Genomic DNA, 27500 nt, shown 5'->3' on the forward strand with positions numbered 1-27500 from the left:
GTTGGGGGGTCCAATTGTCAGTACCGGGGTATCGATACCGGTACTGCACAGTACCAATTTTCGGTACTTGTGTTCTGTTGTTTGTGGTAATAAATGTTAATTTATCAAAGAATAAAATAATAATTTTTAAAAAGAACATTCACTTTAAAAGTTATTTTTCATTAAATAAAATCTGACAAATAATAAAACATCATGAATTTAAAACATGAGCCAGAGAGGATGGAGTAAAATCAAGGTATTACAATAATAATGTAAATAATACCAAATTAATTACAAAGTGAGATGCAAAGTTCTTTATAACAACCAACGAAGAACGGTGAGCAATAATACGATAACAAAAGATAAATAATTGTATTAGTATTATTTTGGTTCCTTGTACAGTTGTTTAAACACATTTTCAAGAATGTGCCTGCTGCACCTAGCACGATGAATTTGAACCCAATTTTGGAGTAAAATCTTGCAAAAATTGACAGTTGGAAGAGGACGTGAATGACAATGAAGAGAATAATTGGGACTCGGGAGCAAACTCATGTTAATGTATCCGATGCAGTATGTAATGCTTGCTAGTACTACATGTTGGTCACAATTAGATTTGGAAATTTTAGCGTTACCCATGAATTTATTAATATGGTATAAGTACGTGGTTATTATTGTTCTAAAACTCTATAATATATTGTAACGATGGTAAAGCACACCGTACAACTTGATTCGAATCGGTGGAGGAAGACACGACATCTGCTGTGTCCGCGCCGGAGAGAAAGGCGGGTGACGCGGCAGGGCTCCCCGCAAATAGCCAGCTGATGGCGGGAACATCCCAGCCATCGTTCGGACTCAGCACCAAGAAGTCCACACACCAGGTGGGGCACCACGCTCAACCAAAGCATGCTAGGAACTGCAAAGCTTCACTCTCGTTTGGCTTGTCGGCGGTCAAATCTCGCTTGCTTCCACACAAACCCGGAAATGTAAAGTGAAAGAAATCCAGCGCGAGTGGGTGACGTCAGTACACTGGGGGTACACTGCTGCGTTTAAGTGCACCATAGAAAATGACCAACACATCTACGCCTGCTCAGTCACAACTTAAGATACGCTTTGGAATATGGCACCGCCTGATCTAACGTGAATCGTGCCGTCATCGGTACCGATCCCACCCGGAGTTAAGTGATAGACTGAATTTCTGGTCATCTACCCCCCCCCAACCACCCAATATATTTTCTCATCGGATCTGCATGAATCACGTAAGTGACCTATTTTATTTTCAAAACGGTGAATATCATCGAAAGGTGAGGGATTTTCATGCCTGTATGTGAAGTGACGTTAGAGGCGAAGTACTCTGGGTTATTTTGAGGCAGGTTTCCAAAACGCGCTGCTAGCTTAACCTTCGTCTTGTGTTAACTTTCTGTTACCATCTCTTATGTTAACGGGTCGGTTTCGACCCGTGTCTTAAATCAGCTGTAAAATACACTAAAAACAAGTAGATATCATCCAATTTATTTCTCATCTCTTGGTTGGCTTGTTAGGCTTCCTTATCCATGAAAATATTAGTTTTAATGTTTTTGGTGTGGGCTTCTGGGCCTTTTTTGTCAGTATACCCTTCGATTTCAATTTTAAAAAATGGTAAAATAAACACCAAGAGAATCATATAAATAAATAAAAGGTTGTTGTGTTACCTGACTATTACTGGGGGCTATTAGAACACATCTCTTAAATTAATTTGTTTTATTTATTTATTAATTTAAATATTATTGACTATAGTAACATCTATGGTGTTATGGGTCGATTTCGACCCATATATATTTACTTCAAGAAAAATGCAAAAAAAGTATTTTTTCAGCAGTAGAACTTAAATATAAACACAAAATGAAAAGCAGATCTTTGTCGTGTTGAAGGTGTGGACGAAGTGCTAGGTGAGCTCTGCAGCTGTCTGACCAAGATGGCAGCATCTGGGGTTCGGGGCACCCGTTCCCTTCGCTCAACGTGTGGCTTGACAAGTGCATTTCCCAGCTCCTCAAGAAACATTCTTCGCTTGCTTTTTTTGGTTGAGTTCCACCATTGGTGGATTTGGGTCCACAACACAAATGCATTACATGTAGACACATCAAGGATGTTGTAAAACACAACCATTGGCCACCTCCTGGTCATTCGCTGGCCAGTGTAGGTAGCAGTCAGCTTGTCCAGGTTGTCCACTCCTTTGTTTTTGTTATAGTCGAGGATAATCGTGGGCTTTTTGTCACTTCCTGATGAGTTGCGTCCATCTCTCCAAGACATCCCTGATGGGGGCAAGCTTGTCAGATCTTGCTCTGCTATTTCGGTTGTCAAATCTGAGGACTCTTGATATCTCGAAAGGTCTGAAGTGACATTGTTGCCCGGAAAATATTTATGCCTGTCAATGCGTCCCAGAGACTATTAGTGGCCTCATTGCAGGATCTGTACACTCCAGCAAGAAGAAGAACACCAATGTAAGCATCCAGATATTCCTCATCAATGTCTTTCCACATGTCGTCATGGACTTTTTTTCCTTCAAGGTTTGTCATAGCCATGATGACTCTTTTTAGTGACAATGGCATGAATAGCTCGAAACATGTCTTGATGTCACTGACTCTTGTCACAGCAAACCTTGTGATTCCAGGGGTCATTTTTATGACATTTGCAGCAGCTGCCCTGCCATGTACATCATGAGGTACTGAGCTCCAAAAGATCTTACCATTTTTGGACTTGAATCTTTCAGTGGGACTAGCTTCACCACCAGTGACCTCCTCATCAGACTCATCAGATATGTCTGTGTCTTCTGGATGATACTCCACATTGTCTTCCTCAGAAACCTGCTCATCCACATCGCTATGCTGCTCTGTGTCCTCTTCCTCATTTTCATCAAAAAGATTATCCAGAACTTGGGTCGCTGTAAATGTTCTTCTCATGTTTGTATGCTGCAAATTGGAGATGTGCACTCTGCAAGTCAAATGACCCTTCAAATGAATGAATTGACCTAACATGTCAGGACATGCCCATCTCTGTTTGTTTTGTTTTTGTGCAGGTGTACTAGAAAACACGGCAAAATGAGAATCCCCTAAAGTTCACAGGATTGGGAGAGGAGCTGTCTGTCAGTGTGTTGGCTGACAGTGCAATTATGAATCCAGTTTTGGCTCTAATTATTGCTTTATAATCTTATTTTTATAACTGACAACACAAATGTAATAATTTCAACCAGAGCATTTTAGAATTTAGTGAAATTTTTTTTTTTGTTTTATTTTGTTGAAATAGAGGTTCCTGACAAAGTCAAAAAGCCTTGATGCAATAAACTAATTTATATGGTTCTTTTATGCATGTTAAACCTAAAAACGGGTCGCTGCCGACCCTAACACAAGACGAAGGTTAAGTCGGCAAAAAAAAAAACATTGGCTAAAGATGTACTTGTTCTAATAATTGCTTATTTTCATACACTTATACTACAATTTTAACTTTTGTTGAGCTAGGAAACAAAAATAGAGACCTCACGGAGGCTTTTTGTGGAGAAATCTCAAAATCGTCAGTTTTGTCCAAAGGATACATTTTTGTGTCTAGCTCAAAACTAATGTTGCTGACATGTGGACCTGTTTTGTGATGCTTGTTGGAGAACTCTAAAATAATTTGTGCACTTTGCAAAGACAAATTCAAATAGCATAATACTATAATAGACCAAAATACTCTGCTCAAGTTACTTTGAAGAAGGGGAAAAAATTATAGAAATAAAACGCCAATAAAAACGAACAAACCCACCTTGAAAACTAATTAAAACTAAAGCTTGAAGCAAAATAAAAACTCACGATAATGAAAATTCCATAACTATTATAACCCTGTATCTGAAACAGTTACAGCCCCACATTAGCACAAACACTTTCTTGTTAGCCTATAAAGGAGTCAAACATTTTTTAAAGTACCTTTTCCTCCTCTATTTCATCGTCATCATCCGATCTTTTGTCTGACTGGGGATCTGACGATGCACTCTTAATCATCTCATCTATGGGAGTTGGCTTCACAGTTTCTCTCTTTTTGCTTCTTGGCTTCCTCTTTCGGGAATTGACCTAGAAGTACGAGGAGTGTTTAATCCAATGAATGAACGGATACAAGAATGAAGACAAAGCTTTTAATTAAATGTCAGACATACTGTCCCTGCTTGTTTCTGAGCTTCTTTTTTGGCAAGGTCCTTGCTCAGTAACTTGATGAGGTAGTCTGCTCTGGTCTGGAGCTGTTTGGCTTGGGGTTTCTTATCAGGGTCATCTGGTAGAAGCTGTAACAGACAACATGACATCATTCTACAGGACAAAATATGAAAGTTTCGGTGACAGTGAAAAGTTAACATAACTAACTACGCTGTAGCCTCTACACAAGCCATTCTGTGACGCTGGTCAACCTGCAATTAGATTGGAAATGAGAATATTTAAAAAAATTAATTCTTATGAGAAATGATTATGAAATCAATCTTGCTATCTTAACGATACTCAGTAGGGGTGAAACTGGTCCTCAAGTTATTTGAGTACTTAAATAAAAAATTGAAAAAATTGCTTTTTTCTGCCTCGGTTGACAGTTTATTTGGTGTACAACGTCGGCCAGCTGCAATAATTGTTGCCAATAACACGCCATGGTGTGCTGTGACGGCCAACTTCAAAAGACAAAAAGTCCTTTTTCACACTTCCGCATTTTGTGGCCGGAAATATGTAACCGCAGTGGATCGTGACTTCTGGTGTTGTGCGCATTTATAAAAATAAAAGTCACTGTATCGTACGTGGCTTAATTCCAGAAAACTATGACCAATCGTTCTCAAAATTCACATGCACATATCTATGTATGCCCACAGTAATCTCTGAAAATATGTACACGATTGAAGCAGTATTTTGGATTTTATAGACATATACTGTATTGCTCTCCATAGGTGCGCACATTTGTCACACGCTTAATTAGGAAAATGCTTAAATGTCCATAAAATCCAAACTATTGAGCCAATCATATTGATATTTTAAGAGATTAATGTGGTCCTAAATTAGAGATGTGCATGTCAATTTTGGTGGAGATTGGTCATAACTAACAGGTTAAGATTTGTATAGTGAGCGTCTATGGGGAGGAAGGATGAATGGCAATTTAATCCAAAATACTGTGGCCATTGTCTTTATATTTTCAGAGGTTGAACTGGGCATAAGGCGTACAGATGTGTGTGTGTGAATAAAGGTGACCATTCATAAAAAAAATCTCTGACCTTGGGCGACATACATGCACATGAAGCGTTTTGGACGGCTCCCTTTTCGATGAGTTTCTCGTGGAAACTTCTTTTTTTTTCTTTCATTTTCTTCATTTTTTCCCCTGATGCAGTTTTCTTGTACAATGCTAATTTCCACATAGGCAAAGGTGATTTGGGGTAAATGCTTGAGATAGTGTACAGTATACTCTGCGATCCATCTTTCTTCTAGTGCTAAATATAAAGACCGGAAGCTGAAATTCCTGATGATGTATTTTCAGTTTTTTGTGAAAAAGGTCCATTGGTCCTTTCAGCACCTAATGGCTGGCTTGTCTTTCCATCTGGAGGCTTGACTGGACCCACAGTTTTTATTGCCATTGCTAGCAGCATTAACATCATCCCAAAATCATATTGAATTGCTAATTACGGATGCTACGGGAAAAAAAAACAAAAAAACAATTATGCTATCACTGTGTAATACGGCACCTGTTGTCAGCGATAGCAGCCAGCAACTAGCAGCAGCCTGGTATAGGCTAGCAAGAGATGTCAGACTAGTTTTCAATGGCAGTTTAATCAGCGAACATGAGTCTGCATGTCGATAGTGACAGCCTGACAGTTTCAGTTCCTACCAACCCATTTTTAACAAACCAGGGTTACTTAAATGTAACGTTTTAGAACAGAGCGCTACCGTGGTTCTGACATCACTTTGTTCCATAGGCCAAAATCTCACCTATTGTTTACAAGAAATTTAAATATACAGTTTTCTGCTATGCAATATTTAAATTTACGAAGGAAAAAAAAACTCATACTGTACGATAGCTGCAGCCCTAATACTAAACCACACCATTGCTACCAATGGTAAACTCCTGGCTCCAGTATATAGTACATTGATGGTTGGAAAACGTGTGCATTTTTAGTGCATTACAACCGCGCCTGCTGGAATCCCTACTGCCATGAGTTGCATCGGTGACTCACTAAAATCAGCTCTAGTGAGGTACAAAGTAAAAATCCAAATTGTATGACTGGGCCGCTGAAATGTTGAGTTACAACTGTATTAAAAAAGAACCACATTGACTCAACCCTCAAGCAGAACAATTGAGTTGTTTTACATACATGATATTTAGTGTGTAATAGCACAAAATTAAAAGGGGACAATTTGTGTGAATCTCTGACGCTCACAAAAGTTGAAAATGTTTGCTTGAACTCACTTTGTGTGTGAGATTGAGGTCTGGGTCCATTTTGATCATCTCCCAACTGCCGTAACCGTACTCATAGATTCCTATTAGCAGGCTGGAGTCATCCTCTTTCCCCCACTCAAGGTCAAAGTGTGCAGCCTTCGAGTGGCATGGAATTATGTACCTATGGATGACACCCAAACACATTATAATTTTTATGGTACATTTTATTAGCCTTTACATTAAATAAAAAATCATATACTATTTTAATGTTTTACAAACTTTTTTCTCTCCTCTGGGTCTGCAGGGATGGCCTTGTGAAGTGGAGCTAGCTCTTCCTCATGAGAAATAACAAGCTTGGCGTTGACTTGAACACCAGAGATCCTGAATGTGGGCCCTTTTACCTTCCCTCTTCTGCCTCCTATTTAAAGGTAAAAAAGTAGACAGTGATATTTCTTGCAGTTCCCAGCAAATACATTTTACATGGCACAGACAGTTTCTTTGATCACAAAAATTTGTTTAGTTACCAGAAGTTTTTTCTGGTCCACAGGGGTTTTCTCGTAACGTTCTCACACAGCCGTTGTGAACGGTTTCAGCCAAGCGTTTCAGGTCATGTTCAGACTTGTCCACAAGTTCGGCATCACGAGCAATAGCGTCAAGCCTTAGTCAAGAAATTCAAAAAGAAATGTTCAGTCAGTACTGCATTTAGTGGCCCCCCAAAAATTCTAATACCGTAAGTTCTTGTGAATAATGTGTTTTTTCCCCCCCCAAAAGAAATAAAATTAAAACGGGCCGCATTTTATTGACGTTTACCAGTACCTTAGATTCCAGCATGATTTAATGACTAATATTACAAATTTTATATAATAATATTTAGCTGTCTAACATTGCTGCGGACATTTTATTTCCTGTTTTTGGTGCGGTCCCAACAGTACAGATAGAGAGAGCTTAGCTGCCTTAACTCCTTATTACTTATATTACCTCATTGATGTTCTTAGCACTGGTTTAATGATGTAGCAAGTACGTATTCTGTGCTCATAGCCTGCAGTTAGTCCATATGGTTGCGCGTCAGTTGGCCACGCCAGCCCGCTATCATTGGCTACAAGCCATTTGCGGCACATGTGCGCACATAAGGGGCATGTCGTAACCTAACATAGTAACGATTGTTGCTCCCTGCTACGTTACTGGTTCGTTGGTGTGGAATTTATGTTAAAACGTGAGGTTTTCATAACGTCACTAAATGCAATTGTTTTTTACGGCCACTAAATGGTGCCATCACACTGTTTATTCTTAAAGCCTTCTCCCACTAAGGCAAACATTGCCCAACATATCAAATGTTGAATTTGCCAACTATGAGGTTGTCTTTGCTGAGTCAAACTGACCCACACAATGAATGAAAACGATAACTTTTCATTTTTTTATTAGGTGTAATTATTGGACATTTTTGTCCAATCCACATCATCGCTCTGACGTGCTGCATGCACGCAATACAGCCCTATTCATTTTGGACTTGTTTCCTAGTATATTGTAGGCACCAAAAAAATGTATGGCGTCATAACATTTTGCCACAATTTAGATAGCACTGCTACCCATCTCAAGTCTCACATTCTTCCTTTGACAAAGAAAAATAATAATTATTGCGCAAGTGACTGGCGAACACAGCCAACCCGTGTAATGTACAGTGTGGGCAACCGGTCCATTACAATGGCATATGAATGAAAAATGTGACTGATTGTCACCAAAATTTATGAGTACATGTACTTATCATAGTCTGAAAATATTAGAACAAAACTCTTCTTCACATCGTAATGTTGGCTTCCGTCGTTGCCTTGTAGGCACAAAACATTACGTCACTTCATGTCCAAAAAACACGACAGTCACCAAAGTGAAAATAACAATTGACTTGACTTCTTGATGAATGAAATTAAGTTTTCATTTTTGGATAGTCTTTTCCCCCCCCTAAATTCAAACTTTGCATGACAGCAAACTGTTCTTAACTTTAGCATTAGCAAACATTAGCAAGTGAGATTTTGGGCTATGGGATGAAGAGATGCCAGAACCAGAGTGGCACGTTCTTCTAAAGCCCATTTGAGTAACTCTGGTTTGTTAAAAATGTATTGGTAGGAACTGCAACTGTGTCAGGCCGTCAGCATCGAAGTGTGCAGAGTCATTTTCGCTTATGTGTCTTTGAAAAGTAGTCCGATGTCTTGGCCAGCGGGTAGCCAGTAGCCGCCAACGCTAGGAACAGCGGCTGCATTCTAAAATGCCAGCATACTTAGAGTTTTTCATTATGGTGGTTAATTAGTGAATGAACATGATTTCAAGATGACATTGTGTTGATGTCAAAAGTGAATGACTGTAATTTCAACTTAAAAATCAACGGTGCGCCCAATAGTGAGGTGCGCCTAGTGTGTGAACCAAGGTCCAAAATCTGACTGACTGTGTGGGAGGACTTCCTGCGACACATTTCTTATATACAAGAAAGGCGGACCTGACTGAGGACAGACATGAGAGCACGGAAGAGTCAACTTGGTGGCGAGTTCTCCAGCTCCTCCTCTCCAACGTGAGTACATTGTTGTATACTTTAAGTACAACTGAACTCCCTGTTACATTGTTACTTCAACCGAACTAAGTTTTGTTTCGCTCGCTGCCTTTTTAAAAACATGCGCTAGCACAAGCATATGTTTTAGCATTATAGGATGCTACCTATGTTTGGAGCTAGAGCATGTTTAACCATGCCTGCGCCCAAAGGTGTGGTGCGCCTAATGGTCGTGAAATTACGGTACAGGAAATTGCAGTAGTAATAATCTTGAGATGATGCACACATTCTGTATTTCACTTACCTTTCCAGTGGTCCTCCAAATTTCTTGTAACTTTTGACAAACCTGATAAGTTGTTAAAAAAAAAAGTAAAAGGGCATGTGTAAATAGGCTTTCAAATCAAAATGTAAAAATATCTTGTCAGTCACCTCCGGATCTCAGCATCACTGAAGCCCTTGATATTTTCCCGTGGAATTGTTCGAGGCCGACCGCGTTTCTTTGGCCTCTTTCGATCTGAGTGGGAGTCACTGTCGGAACCTGAGTATCTCCTGCTCCTGCCCGGTCTTCTGCCCTCATTAGCATTAAAGCTTATCTGTTAAATAAACAAAAAGAAGTGTAGTACACACAAAACGGCATCACTGTACTGACGTTGTACTGCCTGAATACCTGTTTGGCACAATTCCTCATACGTGGCAGCATGTAGATTTCCTCAAGCTCCTTCTGCCTCTCCTCCTCCTCCATCCTCCTCCTCTGCTCCTCAGGGATGATGTCATCCCAACTCCGCTGGCTGCGCTCGGAGTCCATGTCTATTTCCTCTTCTTCCATCATGGTGAAATTTGCAACCTGCACAGGGCCAGAGAACCACATCAACTTAGCAACTGCTAACTAGGAAGAGTTAAAAGACATTACCAATCAAATATTGGCCAACAGTTAGTACTAGGGCTGAACGATTATGACAAATAATCTAATTGCGATTTTTTCACAAAATGTTGCGATTTGCTATGCGATTAAAAATAATATATTATATAAATAATAATAAACAATCAACCATTGAGAAGCATTAGATAAAACTTTGATCTATAAACTTTGATATAAAAGTGCAAACGTTTTCATGGTTCTGTACTTTCAAAAAGTCACAGTAAAAATTAACACAAAATAAGTGTACAGTATATTCTCAGTCAAACTTGAAATAAGTATAGCACTCTCAGCCACAAAAATTGTTCTGTAAAGTTGTAGCTCAGATTTTTTGCTAGGAAAACCAGCATGTCAACTTTTGCTGGTTTTAAAGATGAGCAAGTGCAAGTAACTTCAAGGTTATCATTTTTGCAATAAACACATTGTCAACCTCTTTCCCACACGCACGCGCTGTGTACCTCTATCCCTCTCCCCCCTCACGCTGTCTTCTCCCTCGTTCTCTCTCACACGCATGAACTCCCTGCTCACACACACTTGAGGTTGGAAACACTGGTCGCTAGGCGTTTTAGCCACCATGCAGCTATCATACAGTGCTTTGTGGTCTTTTTTTTATAAGTGCTGATAAAGGTTCGCAGTGTTCCCTCTTGAGGTAGCAGCGGGAGCGAGGCAGATTCTCACTACAATATCTTACATTGCATTGCGTCTTCTTTTTCTTTTTTGCCAAAATGCCTCCACACAACTGACTTGATGCCCCTCTTTGGTACTAAACTTTCGCTTGCATCCGCCATTACGGCGTCGTGTTGAAGTCGCTTCCACATTTCCCTCCAGCCTGGACCACGCTCGGCCCCGCCCCTCCCCACCACGCAGCTCCTCAACCCTCCCCTCCTGAAATGACTCAAGCTAAGACACACACAGTCTCTCATCTCGTCACACTGTCCACGTCCTTTGCTGCGCCCTTTTACAAATGATCTATTTTACTCTTTGACTGCCAAGCATTTTCAGAAAAGAGGATGTGTGGGTGCCAGTTGATTTAAGCATTTTGACTGATCTTTCAAGGTCCACAGAAAATTTTGTGTTTTGACTATGGAAACACAGATACTACCAAATGAAAGATTGAACTCTCATCTTTCATCAGAAAAAAAAAGTTAGTTTCTACCTTATTCCGTTTTTCAGTAATCAACAATAGAAAATAGGTAAGTTTCAACCAAATGCTCTGTTTTGGACCAAAATACGGAGAAATCAAGCTTTTTGTGAAACTATATTATTTCATGCACTCTAGTGAATTTGACACCTTTTTTTTTTTCCATGAATGATGCCACAAACACCTAAACAGTGCTTTACTTCTGTAAAACACTACCATCAACAAAGAAAATGTGTTTTTTGATAGCAAAATACGTTTATTTACATTCAACAGTGTAACAATTTGACAAAACTATTTGGCAAACTATTTACAAATGTGTGCAACTGTGGTACTATTTACAATTGTGTGGATGGTTCACTACACAGTTTTTCTTTTTGTGAGGTATATTGTGTAAAACTCCCCTGCGTGCAAGGGGACGCAGCAGGATTTGCACCACAGATTAGTTTCACTGCGATTGCCCCTTCGCGTGCACTTTCTTACCGGCCTTTTTTTCCGGGGAGTAGCAGGTATATACTGCAGTGTGTGTTTGGCCATGTTGTCATCAAGTCTACTCTCAGGATCATGATACGGTGATCTGGTGTTACGTCTGGCTTCCTCATGTCCTTCAGTTCCTATACCGGGTGGTAAGAGATGTTCTGATCCATCTTATCCACTCCATTCATGGTGGCATCGTAGTCCAGAACCAGTGTCTTCTCCGTGATCAGACTGTACCCACTCCTCCGATGAATATGCATTGGACTCGGGGTACTCTTCATCGTCCGATTGAACGTCCGCCTGTGCAGAAGTGCTCGTTTTCCGGCGTTAGCATCGCTAGCCGGTGAGGCTTTACGACACGATCGAAGCCGCCGCGGCAACGCTTCCAACTTCGGCGCCAACCTCGGAGTCACCATCATCATCATCAATGTGCTCTTTAGCATTGGTTGATGCTTTTCGTCTTAGAAAAAAATGCTCAAGCGTGAGCTGCTTGCAACCAGTCGCCATTTTCGCTTCCTCAGCCATTCTCCCCTCGACACTCTAGCTCCGCCTCACGTCTTCTACTGACGCCTACCCAATCTTGTCCAAAGAGAGTCATCGCTGCCATCTAGTGCCCAAAAATAGGCATTATACTAACTCGACCTGCTTGATACTTTCAGCACAGCTTGCCAAGGCTTTCCTCCACCTGTTTGCCCCAAAAAAACATAGTGAACGTCTTTTAACGTCTTTGGCGGCATTCATTTGGATTTTACTGAACGTTATTAAACGTTTTTGGCGGTCAAAGAGTTAATCGCAGCCCTTCGCGATTACATAATTGCGTGTTTTCAAACCGCGGTTAAAACGCAAATGCAATTGATTGTTCAGCCCTAGTTAGTGCAGCAAATGAATTCTTGATATTTCACCTTAAACTGAGACAACAGTTCTTCTCCCACCGTGGAAGGTCCAGGATCATTCTCTCTGGTCTCAGCTCTTTTGAGAATCTCATCAATATCCATTTCCTACAGAACATGACAAATCATGACATACTACAATACAATACCTTTATGAATCAGTGGAATTATATGTGCAAGTACTGTATATTGAGGATTTGTATTTTTTTTTTACCTGAGGCTCCTGCTCTTCGCCCTCTGGCTCTTTGAAAAGCTCCTCAGCACCAAATTTCAGGATTGCAGACAACTCTTCCTTGTTGAATGGTGCTGAACTGCGTACAATAAAATGGCATGAGAATTCAGAATGTCTTGTGTCACATGGCAGGATGTTCTTCTAAGACAATGGCTTGCCTTGAGGGAGCAGTGCCAGTGTGGAGGACAGTTTTTCCTGTTGTGTCCATTCTCTGAATGACAAGGTGATCCAGTACCATCTTCTTCTTTGCTCTCTCTATTATTTCCTCTTCCACTGAGCCCTTAGTCACCAAACGATAGATGTTCACCTAAGAGAACAATACATGATTAGAAATGAAAAGTTGTAGACAACCATATTGAATCCTACAAGTTAACCTCCAAGTGGATACTATATTTACTTTAATCATAGTAGATGTTTATTATTGCAGTTATAGTTTGCAGTGATATTGTGCTGTGCTATGTCATTGCTTATCTTTGGTTGAAATTAGGGATGCTCCGATCCGATACTTGGATGAGGTATCGGCCACAATATTGGAAAATAATGGCCCCAAATGGACAATGGTCCAGATCAACATAGGGTTATCTATCCAGGGCGCACGCTCCCCCGTTTGCCATGACGCCAATGACAAGGTGAAAGTAGGGAATGGTGACGTAAATATTTATTGTTAACAATAACTGGAAAAAAAAGTTGCTGCCTTTTAAAACAAATACAGTACACACAAAAAAAAAATTAAATATAGTTTCAGAACTTGAAAAGCTCAAATTGGCTTTAACTTTAGGTTTATTTTAATAAAGTGAAAAAAAATCACTATAAAATATTAAGTATGGGCCTGGGCACCATGTATAACAAGTAGACGGTATGTACCCTCTTTTTTTTTCCCATTTAAAAAAAAATCATCAAAAATCAACCTTAAAACTGGCAAGTTGTGCAGTTTACCGCTACACTCATAGGCATTTTGCAGCCAAATGTGTATGCCAAGATTTCTTGAAAGTTCTAAGATGGCGGCCCCGCAGCTTCAAAAGTCTCGCGGGAGCTCCCTGCCCGGCCGCGGCCTGGAGGTAGGTTGCGACAGAGCGCTGTTTTCCGGCGGCGATGACAGCAGCTCGAGCCCAACCGTCGCGCCTCACTCGCCGCCGTCGCATTTAGACTTCCCCTTTCCCTACATCCACTCAACCAGCCCACGGCCGGTGCCAACGCGGCCCGGCCACATCGGAACCCTACCCACGGCCGTCGAGTACGCAACTCTCCCCAGGTGACGTTCAAAGCTGAGCCCTGTGTTGTTGTGCGCCTGCTAAATGGGCCGTGTGGAAACAGAAGAGCTATGAACCATGGCGCATGCGCCGCACATGTGCAGAAATAACCAGTGTTGTTAACGACTGCGGTTATTTAATCCTGACGTTTAAAAACCAATGTTAATCGTAAAACCGGTTAACTGTTGCACCCCCATGACACATTTTTAGTGCAGAAGTAGCAGAGAAACTTAACGGCCTGACCCTAAACCATATTGATCGACTATCGATGAACCATCCAGCCCAAATATACTGTTTTGCTTACTTGTCTCTTCTGTCCAATCCTGTGGGCTCTGGCCTGGGCTTGAAGGTCATTTTGGGGGTTCCAGTCTGAGTCAAAGATGACGACTGTGTCAGCTGAAGCCAGATTGATACCGAGGCCACCCGCACGTGTAGATAACAGGAAACAGAAATCCTTTGGGAGATATGTGTATGAGATATTCTTACTTACACAAACTATCAATTAGTCAAAATGTAATAATTTTATGAAAACAAAACATACCTCTGAACCATCAGCATTGAAATGATCCAATGCCTGCTTCCTCATCTCACCCTTGATGGAACCATCTAATCGCTAAATTGATCAACAAAAGATACACATCCATCTGATGAAGAACATAGCCAATAAATATTGTACATACCGAGGCGTGCACAATAGGTTTCATGGTAAATGAGCTAAAAAGACACCTGAAAAAGGAACTGTCGGCTTCTCAGGTAATCAGCAAGGATATCCAGCATCCGAACCATTTGGGAGAAAATGAGAACTCTGTGGCCTCGCTCTTTCAAACGAAGCAGCAACTTGTCCAATAAAACCAGCTTCCCACTGCTGCGGATAAGTTGCTGGAAAGAAAGGATGAAAATAATCTGCTCTCTCTCATAATTCCAATAGTATAATGTTTGGAAAATAACATTTTATCCCTTCGATTCTACACAACGAAGATTTGCAAATGTATTTAGGATTTGCTACGCTAAAGTGGACAACCTCATCAGGGTCCTACATTAAGCCCTTTTTGGGTGGTGGTCTGAAGCGTTGTTGTATGCTCATGACTTAACACTAACTTTAAATGATTATTTCATATTCAGAATCTTTATACTGCATTATTTAACTCTTCAGTAAAATATTACGTTTTTTGGCATGATAAAATCAAACTACATATTTTAAAAGGGAAGTCAAGTCAATAACATGTTTTATGCACCCCCACTAGTCTAAGCCCACCGGGTATTCTGGTTAATATTACGTTTGTGGAATATTAATTAAGTAGCAAAATCTGCTTATTTTTACCATTTTACCACTTGATGTCGGCTGAAAATGACATCAAAGTGTCAGTGTTTCCTCTACCGTCATTCATTCTACATTCCTAAATCCTAGCCACCACTCCTCCAAATTTATTATTTTCCCCAAAAATAAATAAATATATATATTTTTTTTTAATTGAGTAGGGATGCACTAAAATTTCGGCCATGGAAAATTTTCTGGCAAAAATAGAAAAAGAACACACAAAAATTATAATTTTGTTGTTGTTGTTGCTGTAACTTTGTCAATCTTTGAGGTAATGACATTCCATATTATAACATTTTAAAGGCAATTAAGTGTAGAATTAGAACATGCAATTGTCTCAATTTTCATTTTTTGCAAATGAGGAAGACCGCTAACAGCTGCTCACAAATTTAGAAAAGCAAGAATGTATTGATTTCATCGTATGGTGCTTAAAAATTCACATACCCTTGGGGTATATAAACTTATGAGCACAGTTTATAGTGAGAAAAAGGCTCAATATCTATTAAAATCACAAATACAGTGGCAATTGTTTTATTTTCAGAGGTTGAAGAGTAGAGATGTGCATGACGTGATTTTTTTTGGTGCCATAAGTGACGTTTAGCTTTTGTCGTGCAGTTATGCTCATAAGTTTACATAACCCTAGGCAGAGGTGGGCACACCAATGAATTTTGAGCGACCGTCATTCGGCAATCGTCAAAAGGCGGGACACCTTTCAGTCATCGTCAATCCATCAATATTTCAAGCTGAACAGTCAAGCCATCATTCGTCAATTGTTCAGCAAAATGAGCGTCCGTCAATGGTTCCGTCATTCGAAGTGGGCATCAGTCAATGTTCCGTCAATTGTTAGGAAAAAAATCTAGCGGATTGACGAATTTATTGATGGATGGACGATTACATTGACGGACGAAAAAACCCATTCGTCAAAGCTTAGTTCGTCAATTTTTAGAAGTTTCCCGTTAATCATCAACAAAAAGGAGCGTCAGTCATTGACGGACCTTCATGTCCACCCCTGCCCTAGGGTATGTAAATTCATGGATTAGGTCATTTAAATCCCCAGTGAAGGCCCGTGTCCCAAATGCACCACTCGCCACTGAGTGCACGATTAGTACATACATGTTTTGAACAGGCACCACTAAAAACATTTTGACCCCAAAGCTTAAATTAATGGGCAAAATCGATTAATCGCCTGGCCCTACCTAGGAGTAACCACAGATGCATACAAACTACAACAAAACAATACTAGAACTCAAACCTGCAATGCTTCTGCTCTGTTAAGGAATTCGTGGTCCTCAGGAAGTTTGATCAGGTAACAATGGTTACAGCACTTCTTCAACTCCATCATGATGTTTAGGAAACCCGATGTGCTGCCTTTGACACCTTTACTCAGAGCCTTGTAGTTCCTGGTGAGGATCCATCTACAGTCACAAGAGAGATAGTGACAGACATTGGAAAGTGAGATGACTTAAGAGTTTAGAATCAAAACACAATGAGCAACAATAAAGCTTGGATACAACAATCTTTACTTATAATACTGTTTCTGGATAGCACTCATTTCCACTCTTAGGATCTGTTCCACTTTGGCTGGGAGAGATTTCTCCACATCCTTCTTGACTCTGCGTAGAAGAAAAGGTTCCAGTTCTTTGTGCAGACTGGTGTAGCCAGAATCCCGTCCTTTACCATGTTCTTCCTCAAACATCTCCCACGAATGAAACCTTGAAAAATGTAACATAACTCATTAAAAGAGCTCCTGATATATTTCATATCATGCTCAAATTCAGAGGTTGGACTGTATGCGTTATTAGAGCTAAATATTGAAATGCTTACATACTTTTGTCAGCTGAAATTTATTTATTTAATTAACGGTTTCCATATTTTACATCCTATGTAACCATGCCCCCCCCCCCCCAAAAAAAAGTTTGCTACCTAAATGGTTTGCCATAACACAGGAGCAGGCCTGTCAAGATAATGCCTATATCGACTTATCTTTCACTTAATAAAATGAACATCATAGTTCTTTTCCGCACTCGATAAATGTTCATTTTCATGCGTTTGTTTACATACGTCATCAACATTCCTTAGCGCTGCTTCTGTCCAGTAATGTCATGTCTTCAGCAAACTCTTTGCGGTATTTTTTGTGCATCATCTTTAGAAGAGTCGTCCTTCTGGGACGACAGCCATGCAGACCAATTTGATGCAGTGTGCGGTGTACGATCTGAGCACTGACAGACTGAACCCACATCCCTTTTAACGTGAGGTGTGAGATGGTTCTTTTACAAATTTTCTCCAAGTCTTCTGATGTACAGGTACCATAACTCAGCAAGCAAAGAGCCTCATCGTCAGTCCGGTCAAGCACCAGTTCTGTCAGTAATTATCTTCCTCAGGCAGCACGTCACGCGACAAAATGTCTCCTGTCCTGCCAGGGTGGACAAGGTTGCCAGTTTTCCATGCCCCCCGCCCCCCCCCCCCCAACTGTGAAGTCCCAGGAGTTGTTGAGTATGTTGAACTTGGTTCATTCCCCACGCAGTTCACATCATGTGGCCCTTGTACGAGGCCCTGTGGGGAAAAGGGCCCAAGGGTTAAGTGGACAGGTTTCTTCGGGGATGGACGAAGGTTTTGACTCTGCCAAGGCTGCGTTGGCCAATGCAGCTCTGCTATCACACCTGTCTCCCACCGCACCGGTCGCCCTCATGACAGACGCATCTGACTACAGAGAGGGAGCAGTGGGTGGGCAGGGCCTCGCATCTACTGGTCTTCTTCAGCAGGCAGCTCTGTGACAATGAAAGGAGGTACAGTGTTCCCTTGTTTTCCGCTGGGGTTAGGTTCCAAAAAACACCCGCAATAAATGAAATCCGCGAGGTAGTTAGTTTTATGTTTTACATTTATTATAAGTGTTTTAAGGCTCTAAAACCCCTTATCACACAGTTTCTACAATTTTCTCATTTAGGCATTTACATTTTCTCACATTTCTTGTTTAAACATTCTCAATGTTCAAACCTTCATAATTTTTTATAAAATAAGTACATTACTGTAAAAAAATGCATGTAGAATTGCACTTGTGAACAAGTGAACCGCGTTATAGCGAGGGAACACTGTACACAACTTTTGACAGGGAGTTCCGGGACACATTCCGATTCCTCTTGGAGGGCCGCCAGTTCACTGCTTTCATGGAATAAAAGTCACTGACATTTGCAATGGCCAAGACCTTCGGGAGTGGTCTGGTCGACAGCAACGCCAGCTCGCCGATATTTCTGAGTTTACTACTGTCATCAAGCGCCTGACTGGCAAGGACAACGATGTTGCCGACGGCCTCTCCTGGTCAGTTTACCGTTTCGGTTCATCTGCCGACCCACACGCACACGACTCTTTCTAATACTGTAAAATTTGAATATTAGTTTTTGTTTATTTTAAATTTTTAAAAAAAAACAACAACTTTGCCCCCTTGTCATTATGGGGTGTTCAGTCTTTATTTCTTTAGGGGAAAAAATATTTTTTAATAAATTATGGAACATGGCTGAAACAAGAAAACAAGTAGAATAGAGAATGTGCTATGAACATTTTCTTAGATGCACTGTAAATTAGTGTATTAGTGTTATTGTTGCTATGTGTATTTGAATGTGCTTAGGTTGTAAAGATTTATATTATTTGTAATTTTTTTCGCAATAAATATTTTTGGAGGGAGCATTATTTGTGAAAATTACTACAACAACAACAAAAAGACAAGTAATTTTTAGAACGTAACAAATGGTATGGCCTACTTTTCAGGCATAATGAAATGCAGCAGGGACCAGAGCTCTTTGAGGGAGTTTTGCAGTGGTGTTCCTGTGATCAGGAGCCTGTGATTGGACTTGAAGTCAATCATAGTCTTGTAGAGAAGTGAGTCATCATTCTTCAGTCGATGTGCCTCATCCACACCGATGATAGCCCAGTTAACACCGCCCAAAAAAGACTGCAGACATATTTGTCACATGTTTAGTTATACTAATAAAATCTAGACCAAGATAGAAGCTAGGGCTGGGCGATATGACCTTGAAACAAACTCTCCCAAACACCCTCCCCCCTCCACAAAAATCAGATTTTCTGATCATAATCAATTTTTCCTTCAAGAAAGGGAAATTTAATTTTTCAAAACAAGTTTTGCTTTTGGGATTTCTCCCCCCTTTTGGGATATACTTTATTTCTCTTGAAACCAAACACAGGCTTTTTTATGTTTTTTCCTCAATGTTAACTTGAATGAACTTCCAAGAATAGAAATATACATTTTCTTTACAGGTGAAGTGAAAATAAAAGTACTTTCTTTTTGAGGAAATGCCCCTTAAAATTAAAATGCTCAATTATTTAACATCAACAAATAAACACTGTTCTCTTTTGGATTCAGGGATAGCTATTTCTGGGCTCTATTACTCAGCAGTGGGAAGTTCATTCCATACTGTTTCAAACACTGAAGTGGCTCAATATGTTACTAAATCACAGCTTTTTCAATATATAAATGTACACCATGTTTTTGGCAATGTGAAGCACGCTGGATTTTACGGCTGCCTACCACCCGACTCCCTTCTTTTTTTTTTTTGCCACTTTCAAACAATGTGAAAATTATTTAATTCATGTTGCAAATCATAATTTTGTATAATTTGTTGAATAAGTTGGTCACAATACTCCCTTTGGTTACAACAGGTGGCAGTTGAGACTCAAAAAAATAAAAACGCCACAATGCATCTTTAAGTTTCAAAGTAAAATATTTTGCATCCTATTTTAGGAGAACAATCAAAACATGTGAGTGAGGGGGTACTCATAGTATGACAAAAAGGTTTGAGCCAAAAAGGGTAGGAACTAGGGATGTCCCGATCACATTGTTTTTGCACCAGAGTCCGAGTCACCTAACTTTGAAGATCTGCCGATACAGAGTCCCGATCTGATACCTCAACAAAGTATTAGGAGTAAAAAAGAAAAGAAAAAAAGTGCGTCCTATTTTTTTTTATTGCAACAAAACCAGCTCCATAATTTTGGGGGGTGCCATCAGAGGTGCACAAAATAATGTTGCAATTATATTTACATTTCATGTCTTAAATAAACATATTAAAAAAATATTTGAAATTCCACTTATTACTGTAACATGCCGTAACAAGCGTGTGAGCGATCATTCATGGCTTTCTTCATATTTTGTGTATTGTCCCGCAAAATTACGTGCTCCCGTTTTTTCTTTAATCCCCCAGTGATAAGCATCCTTTCTATCGCCTCCTTCACATGCTCCGCATTTCCACGAAGGTGCTGGACATGCAAAGTTACACGCTGTAAATTAAAACTAGTGTCAACCCATTGCGCTGTGGGACTGAGAAGTGACATCGGGCACACGGGCAAACTTTAAATGCCCGTACAACGAGCAGGTGGTCACGTACCTCCTTGTCAAAACCCGGGAGAACTTTGTCGCAGAAATAGTGATGAGAAGGTATCGCATACCGCAGCTCTAGTTACTCCAAGAGACGGCGAAAGCCAACGTTTTCCACCACGGACAAAGGTTGGTCATCCAGCGCGTTGAATTGAGCTATCATGGTTGTCATTGTCTTGGCTTTTTCACTATCCTTGGACACTTTTTCTTTGTTCTGCAAAGTCTGTTTCAGCATCGGTTGGCTCAGTGTCATCTTTACTACTTGCGTGGCTGCAGTAAACTTGGCGTGTAGTGCTGTTTTTTTGTTTGTTTTTTCCAGGTGGTGTATTCAATTTGTTATATTAAACGCAATGGGTTCTTTCCGCCACCCAAAATGCTAAACTTCAATACATTACAAGTTGCCATTAGACTGGTGCCACTTTCCAAGTTAAAATATTTCCACACTGCCGACATTGCTGCTGCTACATAAAGCTTGGTTTCGGCCACAACTACCAGAACGTTCCCTGCTGGCTTTGTTTACTTCCCGTGTTGAAGGCTGTGTAGCAATGTTGTATAGTATAAAACGTTTTGTTTGGCAATATGTTCACTTCTGGATGATTGTGTTGCTTTGTAGCCCTTAAATTAATAATAACAAAATTGCCAAAAATGAAAAACCCGATCACTTTCTCCCAATACCAATCAGCTGAAAATTATGTGATCGGGACTCGGTTTCTGATCACGTGATCGGGACATCCCTAGTAGGAAACACTAGTATAAGAAGTGCACATGACCATGTAAGCTGTTGTTGGCATGAAGAAAAAAAAAGTCACCCAGCCCAAATAGAAGTTTATGTGAGGTAGCTCCTAACCTTGTCCTTGAGAAGAATCTCATACGTAGTGAGGAGGATGTTGAATTTCAGCCTCTTGGAATGAATATGCATCCACTCGTGTGTCCTTATCTACAATTGGAAAAAAAAGAATGAATCTTATTTGAACATTGTCATGGTATTACAGCACCAATAGGTGTGGAGTATTTTTCAGAAACTGAAAGAAATTGGAATATAAACTAATTCAGCTATATAAACTGAATTGGACAAAAAGCTAAGTCATTGCCCTTGATGCGTGTGTTAGGAGTACCTGGAAGATTCATAGACATGGAGTGTTCATAGACAATTTACGCATAATACATCCACATCCATTTTCTACCACTTATGCGGGGTTGGGTCGCAGGGGCAGCAACCTTAGCAGGGAAGCCCAAACTTCCCTCTACCCAGCCACTTTATCCAACTCGGGTAAGATCCCAAGGTGGTCCCAGGGAAGCCGGGAGAGCTTCTCCAGCATGTCCTGGATCATCCCCAGGATTTCCTGCCGGTGGGACATACACGGAACACCTCACCAGAGAGGCATCCAGGAGGCATCCTAACAAGGTGCCTGAGCCACCTCAGCCGGCTCCTCTTTATGTGGAGGAGCAGCAGCTCGACTGAGTCCCTCCCGGATGCTCGAGCTTTTCACACTATCCATAAGGGAGAAGAACCCAGAAATCTTGCGGAGGTAATTTATTTTGGCCGCTTATATTCAGGATCTTGCTCTTTTGGTCACGACGCATAGCTCATGACCATAGGTGAGGGTAGGAACGTAAATAAACTGGTTAATTGAGAGTTTCACCCCTGGACTAAGCTCCTTCTTCGCCACAACACCTGAGAGCACCTGTTGTGTGATGCCTCCTCCCACTTTTCAAGTGAGCATTTCTGAGTATTGGAAGCAGGTAGACATAGCCCCATATTAGGTTCTGACAGTATTATAACTAAGGGTGTATTCAGACCAGAAAAGTCCTTTGGTTTGCTTGTTTGGTCTGGACCAAAAGTGGACTTTATTTTTTCCGTTTGGTGCGGTTTGTATCCACACTGTGGTTTTGCAAGTGAACTATATTCTGTAAAGAGACAAGTGTGACGATTGGTACTCCCATTGGACAGAAATGACGAGGGCGGCACGCAGAGCACAAACCCGGAAAAAGAGAGAAAACATGGAATTCCTATGTGCTGCTTTACTGCTCTGCATAAATTATGTTATTAGATGTAAAATAATTGCGAGCGTCAAGAGCAGCTCATTCAACGGCGGTACCGCGACGCTGTTTCCTATTTTGAAAGAGCGTTGTCGATAGAGTGCAGTAACCCGAAGGAGACTATAAGTGCTCCGAGTGCACCGACTCACAACATGCTGGCTGCAGCATGGTTAAACAGAATACAGAGACTTTTGTATGAATTTAGTACAACAATCACTGCCGATTGAAGATTACATCAATGTTGCTCAGGGCTCAGACAACAACCAATCCCAGTTTACCTGTTTTCTGAAGATGAGCTGTATTGGTTGTTACCTGAAACCTGAGCAACATTTATGTCATTTTTACTCGACAGCAAGTGGCAAAATGGCCGCCTTCTGATATTGATAAAAACGGCTGGATTTTGCTTTGGGTCTGGTGGTCCTCATTTTCATTAACTCATATTCCACTAACACAATATTAACCAGAATATAGTACCATATTTAGACTAGTGGGGCTGCATAGAACATATTATTGTCAAGAAAATTGAATTTCGAATCGCTACTGTCACGTGTGGCCGAAAAATGAAACTGCACACTCAATTATCACATACACAATGCGCACATGACATCACACCCACAGACAGAGCGGGAAATTCAAACCCGAATCCAGCCTGAAAACTATTGGCTAGAGGATTGCAGGAGTATCCATTGTGAACAGCTAAGGTGTTAATCTACTAATTAGAAGATGTTTCAGTCATAAACGGTCAAATAAAAAGGCTAGTGTGAAGAATTTTTTTTTTTAATAAAGTAATAAATAGATAAATAACAGTAAGGCAACAACAGTATTTTTACTGTGTGTTCTAAACAAAACATATTTTATGAACAAATGGAAAAAATATAGAAAATTGCCATTAATGTCATGCAATTTTATGGAAATGTGCTATATGGGGACATATAGAGCTTTCTTTTAAATTATCTGTCATTGTTTAGTTTAGTTTTTTTAATTCTATGTATCAAAAATACTAGAAGTATCGGCACTTGGTATTGGTATCAGTGAATACTGACAAGTTGAGTACTTGTATCGGTATCCGTCTGAGAAAAAGTGGTATTAAACATCCCTAATGTTTATCTTTTATCTGAAACCAAAATGTCTTCAGCATACAACAAAAACAAAGTGCCTTTGCTGTTCCAATACCTTTGAAGGGGACTGTATGAAGTAGGGTTTGGGTTAGAGACGTGTTCTGTGTGTGTGTGTCTGAATATTCTGGCAACCCTGTAGAGTGTATGGGTAGAAAATATTCCATCTTACCATATTCCTACTGCTTATGTCCCCAAGGTAGACAACAATATTCATCTGAGGGGCCCACAGCTGTATTTCTCTCTGCCACGAGGTTAATGTAGATAGGGGAACAACCAGCAAGAAGGGCCCATATAGCTGGTGCTCATTAAACAAATAGTTGAGGAAAGAGATGGTCTGAATGGTCTTCCCTAAACCCATCTCATCGGCGAGGATGCAGCTGTTGCCTCTTAAATTCAGATGGAGCAGAAGAAAACACTTTGTATAATCGACTATATACAGTATGAGCTTTAGATTAACGCATGGCTGCGAGACTGCACAAGTCTTACTTGCACCACGAGTGGGCCATCCAGTTTAAACTGTCCAATTGATAGTCTCGAAGTTCTAGTCCATCACCTCCTATGTAATGGGGCTGCTTTTTCATTGGAGCAAACCTTGGTCTCTGCTTCAGCACCTGCAGGAAAAGTACAGCGGGTTATTTATGTCATCTGAATCCAAACTATGCAATAAATAGTGCTTTTAATCAAATATAAACAAATATACAAATTGACAGAAATCATTTAGTCCCACCAGAATTATTTTTTTCTTTTTACCTTGCAATCTCTGGATGGAATGGTCTTTGATTGGTTTCTGCTCATGTAATCATCAATGCATTTCTGGAACTTCTTGGCAATCAGAGCGCCATCTTCCCAGCTACACTCAGAATACGGCAATCCCTGCCACTTGCACAGGTAGTCCGGGAAACCAGCAGCTGACTTTTGGTTAGAATGACCTGCTCAAAGATATTCAGACAGTGATGAAAATGTAATTTACAATATGACTGCTGTGCGTAAGCATACATTTTTATGCGTTAAAGGATTCTGGGAAAACTGGTAAATTACTTGTACAGGGAGTCCTTAACTTATGAACACAATGAGAGCTAAATTGTGTGTGGTGGGGGGCGGGGGGGCAAATGCTCGATGGCAGTTACCTTGTCGCTCATTGGCAGAGCAAGGAAAAAGAGCGCTGGAAATTGCCACTGATGGCTTAAATTCTGACACTGGTCTGGCTATATACTAGGCCTGCACAATATATCGTTTGAACATCGCGATTGCGATGTGCGCATGCGCAAGACGTGGGATGTTTTTATCTTCTTCTTTTTTTAAGAACACGCAAATGTTTGTTTTGCTTCATAAAAGCAGCAAGCTACTCCATGCTCTGCTCACTCTTCCCCTCCCTCCTACTAATTAGTCACCAGCCCCTCCACTCTCACACTACCCACAGCGTTTGCTCTGAAAACACTAAAGGCAACATGCAGAGGAGACGGCGTCACGGCGGTAGAATCTGCAGTGGATTTAGTCCCCAAAACGCATTACAGATGCCTTTGCCAGCATAACACCTTATGATAAGAAGTCCAAACAGCACCGACAAATCATGGATGCAATAACTTTTTACCTGACGAAATAAAACATGGAGCCATTCAACACCGTAACTAAATAGGGGTTTAAAAATTTTATATCCACATGCGCGACAAGCGGTATGAAATACCATCAGACAGACAATGCTGCAAACATGGTGAGGGCAGCTGCCTTAAATGAGTGAACCGGGCACAGGCTGCATCTTGCAGTTGATAAGTTAATATCAGTCAATGGTTAATATACTAACATTTATATAATAATAATAATAATAATAATAATAATAATAATAATAATAATAATAGTTAAAATGTCTCATTTATGGTCCAAAGAAATTCATTACATTTAAAATAAGACTTATCACCTAAAAAGTAACTTGTTTTTAGACAATTTGCATTTATTATAATGCTAATGATAATAATAATTTGATTACAAATAAGACAAATATTTGTGGTAAGATGTAGTGTTTTTGCAAAATTCTTCTATTTTTAATATCGCAATATATCGCAGTGTCCATGGCCCTCCACATAGCAGCTTTGAATTCAAAGAAAACTGAACACCTACCTATAATCCTCTCCACAAGCTGGTACTGAGAGTGCAGGTCATCGATGAGTTCTTCTTGACAATTTAAATACTCAATGTCCTCCGGTGAAGCTGACTTTAACCTGGTGTAAGAGGATAAGATTAATCACAAAATATGTAATAATAACTACACTATAACTCAAAGCCACTGAAAACACCTCATCTTTATCATTGGGTAAACGTTTGAGATGAAATGAGGAATAAAGTGGCAAACCGCACTCCTTACCATTTCTTTTTTTCTTGATCCTTCTTCTTAAAATTGTCCAGTTTCTTCATACCCCTGACATTCTGCAACTTTAGGGTCTCTTCTGTTTCCCAAGTGTTGTGAATATGAGCCCAATTCTTCCACTTTATGAGGTACTGGATTTCCCCTGCCTCCTTATTGGAATTAAAGTTCGCATTTGGGTCTCCATCCGCTTCTACAGCATATACCGTAGTCACACTTCCCACAGCTGTTAGGTACAAAAGCAAAACCATGTCGTAACCTTTTCCTGCATTTTGACTAGGGATGCACGATAATATTGGTGACCGATAATTATCGGCAATTATCAACCAATTTGACGTCAAACAGATAAAACAGATAATAAAGAAATCTGCCGATAATTATCGGCAATTATCAAACAATTTGACATCATACAGAAAAACCAGATAATAAAGAAATAATAATAACAGACATGACACATTGGTCCACCTGTTGTGTTTGTGGCTCAAGTTGTGCCCAACTCTTCAACCCTTCCCCTCTGCTATGGTTGTGTCGCATACTTGTGATGTCATAATGAGCGCGACCTCGTGTTCACAGAAGATGTATCATGGTGACATGGTAGTCGCCAGTGTGGGCTTTCTTTACTGTCTCCCTAAAATGTTACCATTGCAGTTTTTTGTTGCAGTTTTTTAAACATGGCAAACTCAAAATGAGTTACTGGTTGTCTTTGAAGCAGATATATCAATAAAATTCAGCTTCATGGCGCTTAACACAATGTATTTAACATGTTAGACTTATTGAAAGACTATAAAGTATTTTTATATTCAAGTTAATTTTGCTAATAATTATCGGCTTACTTATCGGTTATCGACATCGGCACTTTCTAAATTACTGGTTTATCCTATCGGTTGAAAATAGCATTATCATGCATCCCTAATTTTGACTGATATTTCAACAAAAATTTCAGATATATTCAAAACACGATCACTTATAGTCATTCTTACCCCTTTTTCTTCCGATTCTGCTTTCCATCACTCTCTCAAGTGTTTCAAACTCATCTTCCTCAGTTTGAGGCACATCTTCACCAAGAACTTCCACAAGGTCATCTGAATCTGTTTTCAGCTCCTCATCTTCCTTATAGCTGATGTTGACAGTGGCCTGCCGCCGTGGACCACCGGCAATAACCTTCTTGTAGTCATCATCCTCAGAAGATGAACATTTCGGGGCTTTCTTTTTCTGTGAGCTGCTCTTCTTGCCATTTCGAAAATTCATCCTGACAAAAGGTAACAAAAGTTTACTTAACGGCAGGGATGAAGAAACATGGCTAGACAACTACTAGCCAGATGCAAAACAAAGAGCGGACAGGAAGAATCGAGAAAACCCAGGCTTCCAGGCCTCTCAGGCAATGCGACGGCGCATCGAGGCAGTGATTAAGATAAACGGATTCCCAACCAACTACTGAAGATTATACATCGTTTTGAAA

General features: G+C 40.3%; 1 protein-coding gene across 2 annotated transcripts in view; it reads right to left on the bottom strand.

Moving 5' to 3' along the window:
* The window catches only part of chd1 (chromodomain helicase DNA binding protein 1), a 63346-nt gene that overhangs the window by 16658 nt on the left and 19188 nt on the right, over window positions 1-27500 (bottom strand). For both annotated transcript variants that reach the window (XM_086096588.1, XM_086096587.1), the window contains exons 6-29: window positions 27022-27290; window positions 26042-26267; window positions 25798-25898; window positions 24433-24611; window positions 24169-24293; window positions 23852-24068; window positions 21372-21461; window positions 18897-19087; window positions 16665-16853; window positions 16394-16556; window positions 14550-14702; window positions 14365-14436; window positions 14128-14277; window positions 12732-12880; window positions 12556-12652; window positions 12354-12449; window positions 9588-9764; window positions 9350-9513; window positions 9225-9266; window positions 6909-7042; window positions 6664-6802; window positions 6415-6565; window positions 4142-4264; window positions 3915-4058 (exon numbers count right to left, since the gene is read on the bottom strand). In XM_086096588.1, coding sequence (XP_085952714.1) covers window positions 3915-4058; window positions 4142-4264; window positions 6415-6565; window positions 6664-6802; window positions 6909-7042; window positions 9225-9266; window positions 9350-9513; window positions 9588-9764; window positions 12354-12449; window positions 12556-12652; window positions 12732-12880; window positions 14128-14277; window positions 14365-14436; window positions 14550-14702; window positions 16394-16556; window positions 16665-16853; window positions 18897-19087; window positions 21372-21461; window positions 23852-24068; window positions 24169-24293; window positions 24433-24611; window positions 25798-25898; window positions 26042-26267; window positions 27022-27290 — 3541 coding nt within the window. The remainder of the gene's footprint in view (window positions 1-3914; window positions 4059-4141; window positions 4265-6414; window positions 6566-6663; window positions 6803-6908; window positions 7043-9224; window positions 9267-9349; window positions 9514-9587; window positions 9765-12353; window positions 12450-12555; window positions 12653-12731; window positions 12881-14127; window positions 14278-14364; window positions 14437-14549; window positions 14703-16393; window positions 16557-16664; window positions 16854-18896; window positions 19088-21371; window positions 21462-23851; window positions 24069-24168; window positions 24294-24432; window positions 24612-25797; window positions 25899-26041; window positions 26268-27021; window positions 27291-27500) is intronic.

Source organism: Leptonotus elevatus, chromosome 15 (genome assembly GCF_054856555.1).
Source record: "Leptonotus elevatus isolate MCC_2025b chromosome 15, RoL_Lele_1.0, whole genome shotgun sequence".
Classification (NCBI taxonomy): domain Eukaryota; kingdom Metazoa; phylum Chordata; class Actinopteri; order Syngnathiformes; family Syngnathidae; genus Leptonotus; species Leptonotus elevatus.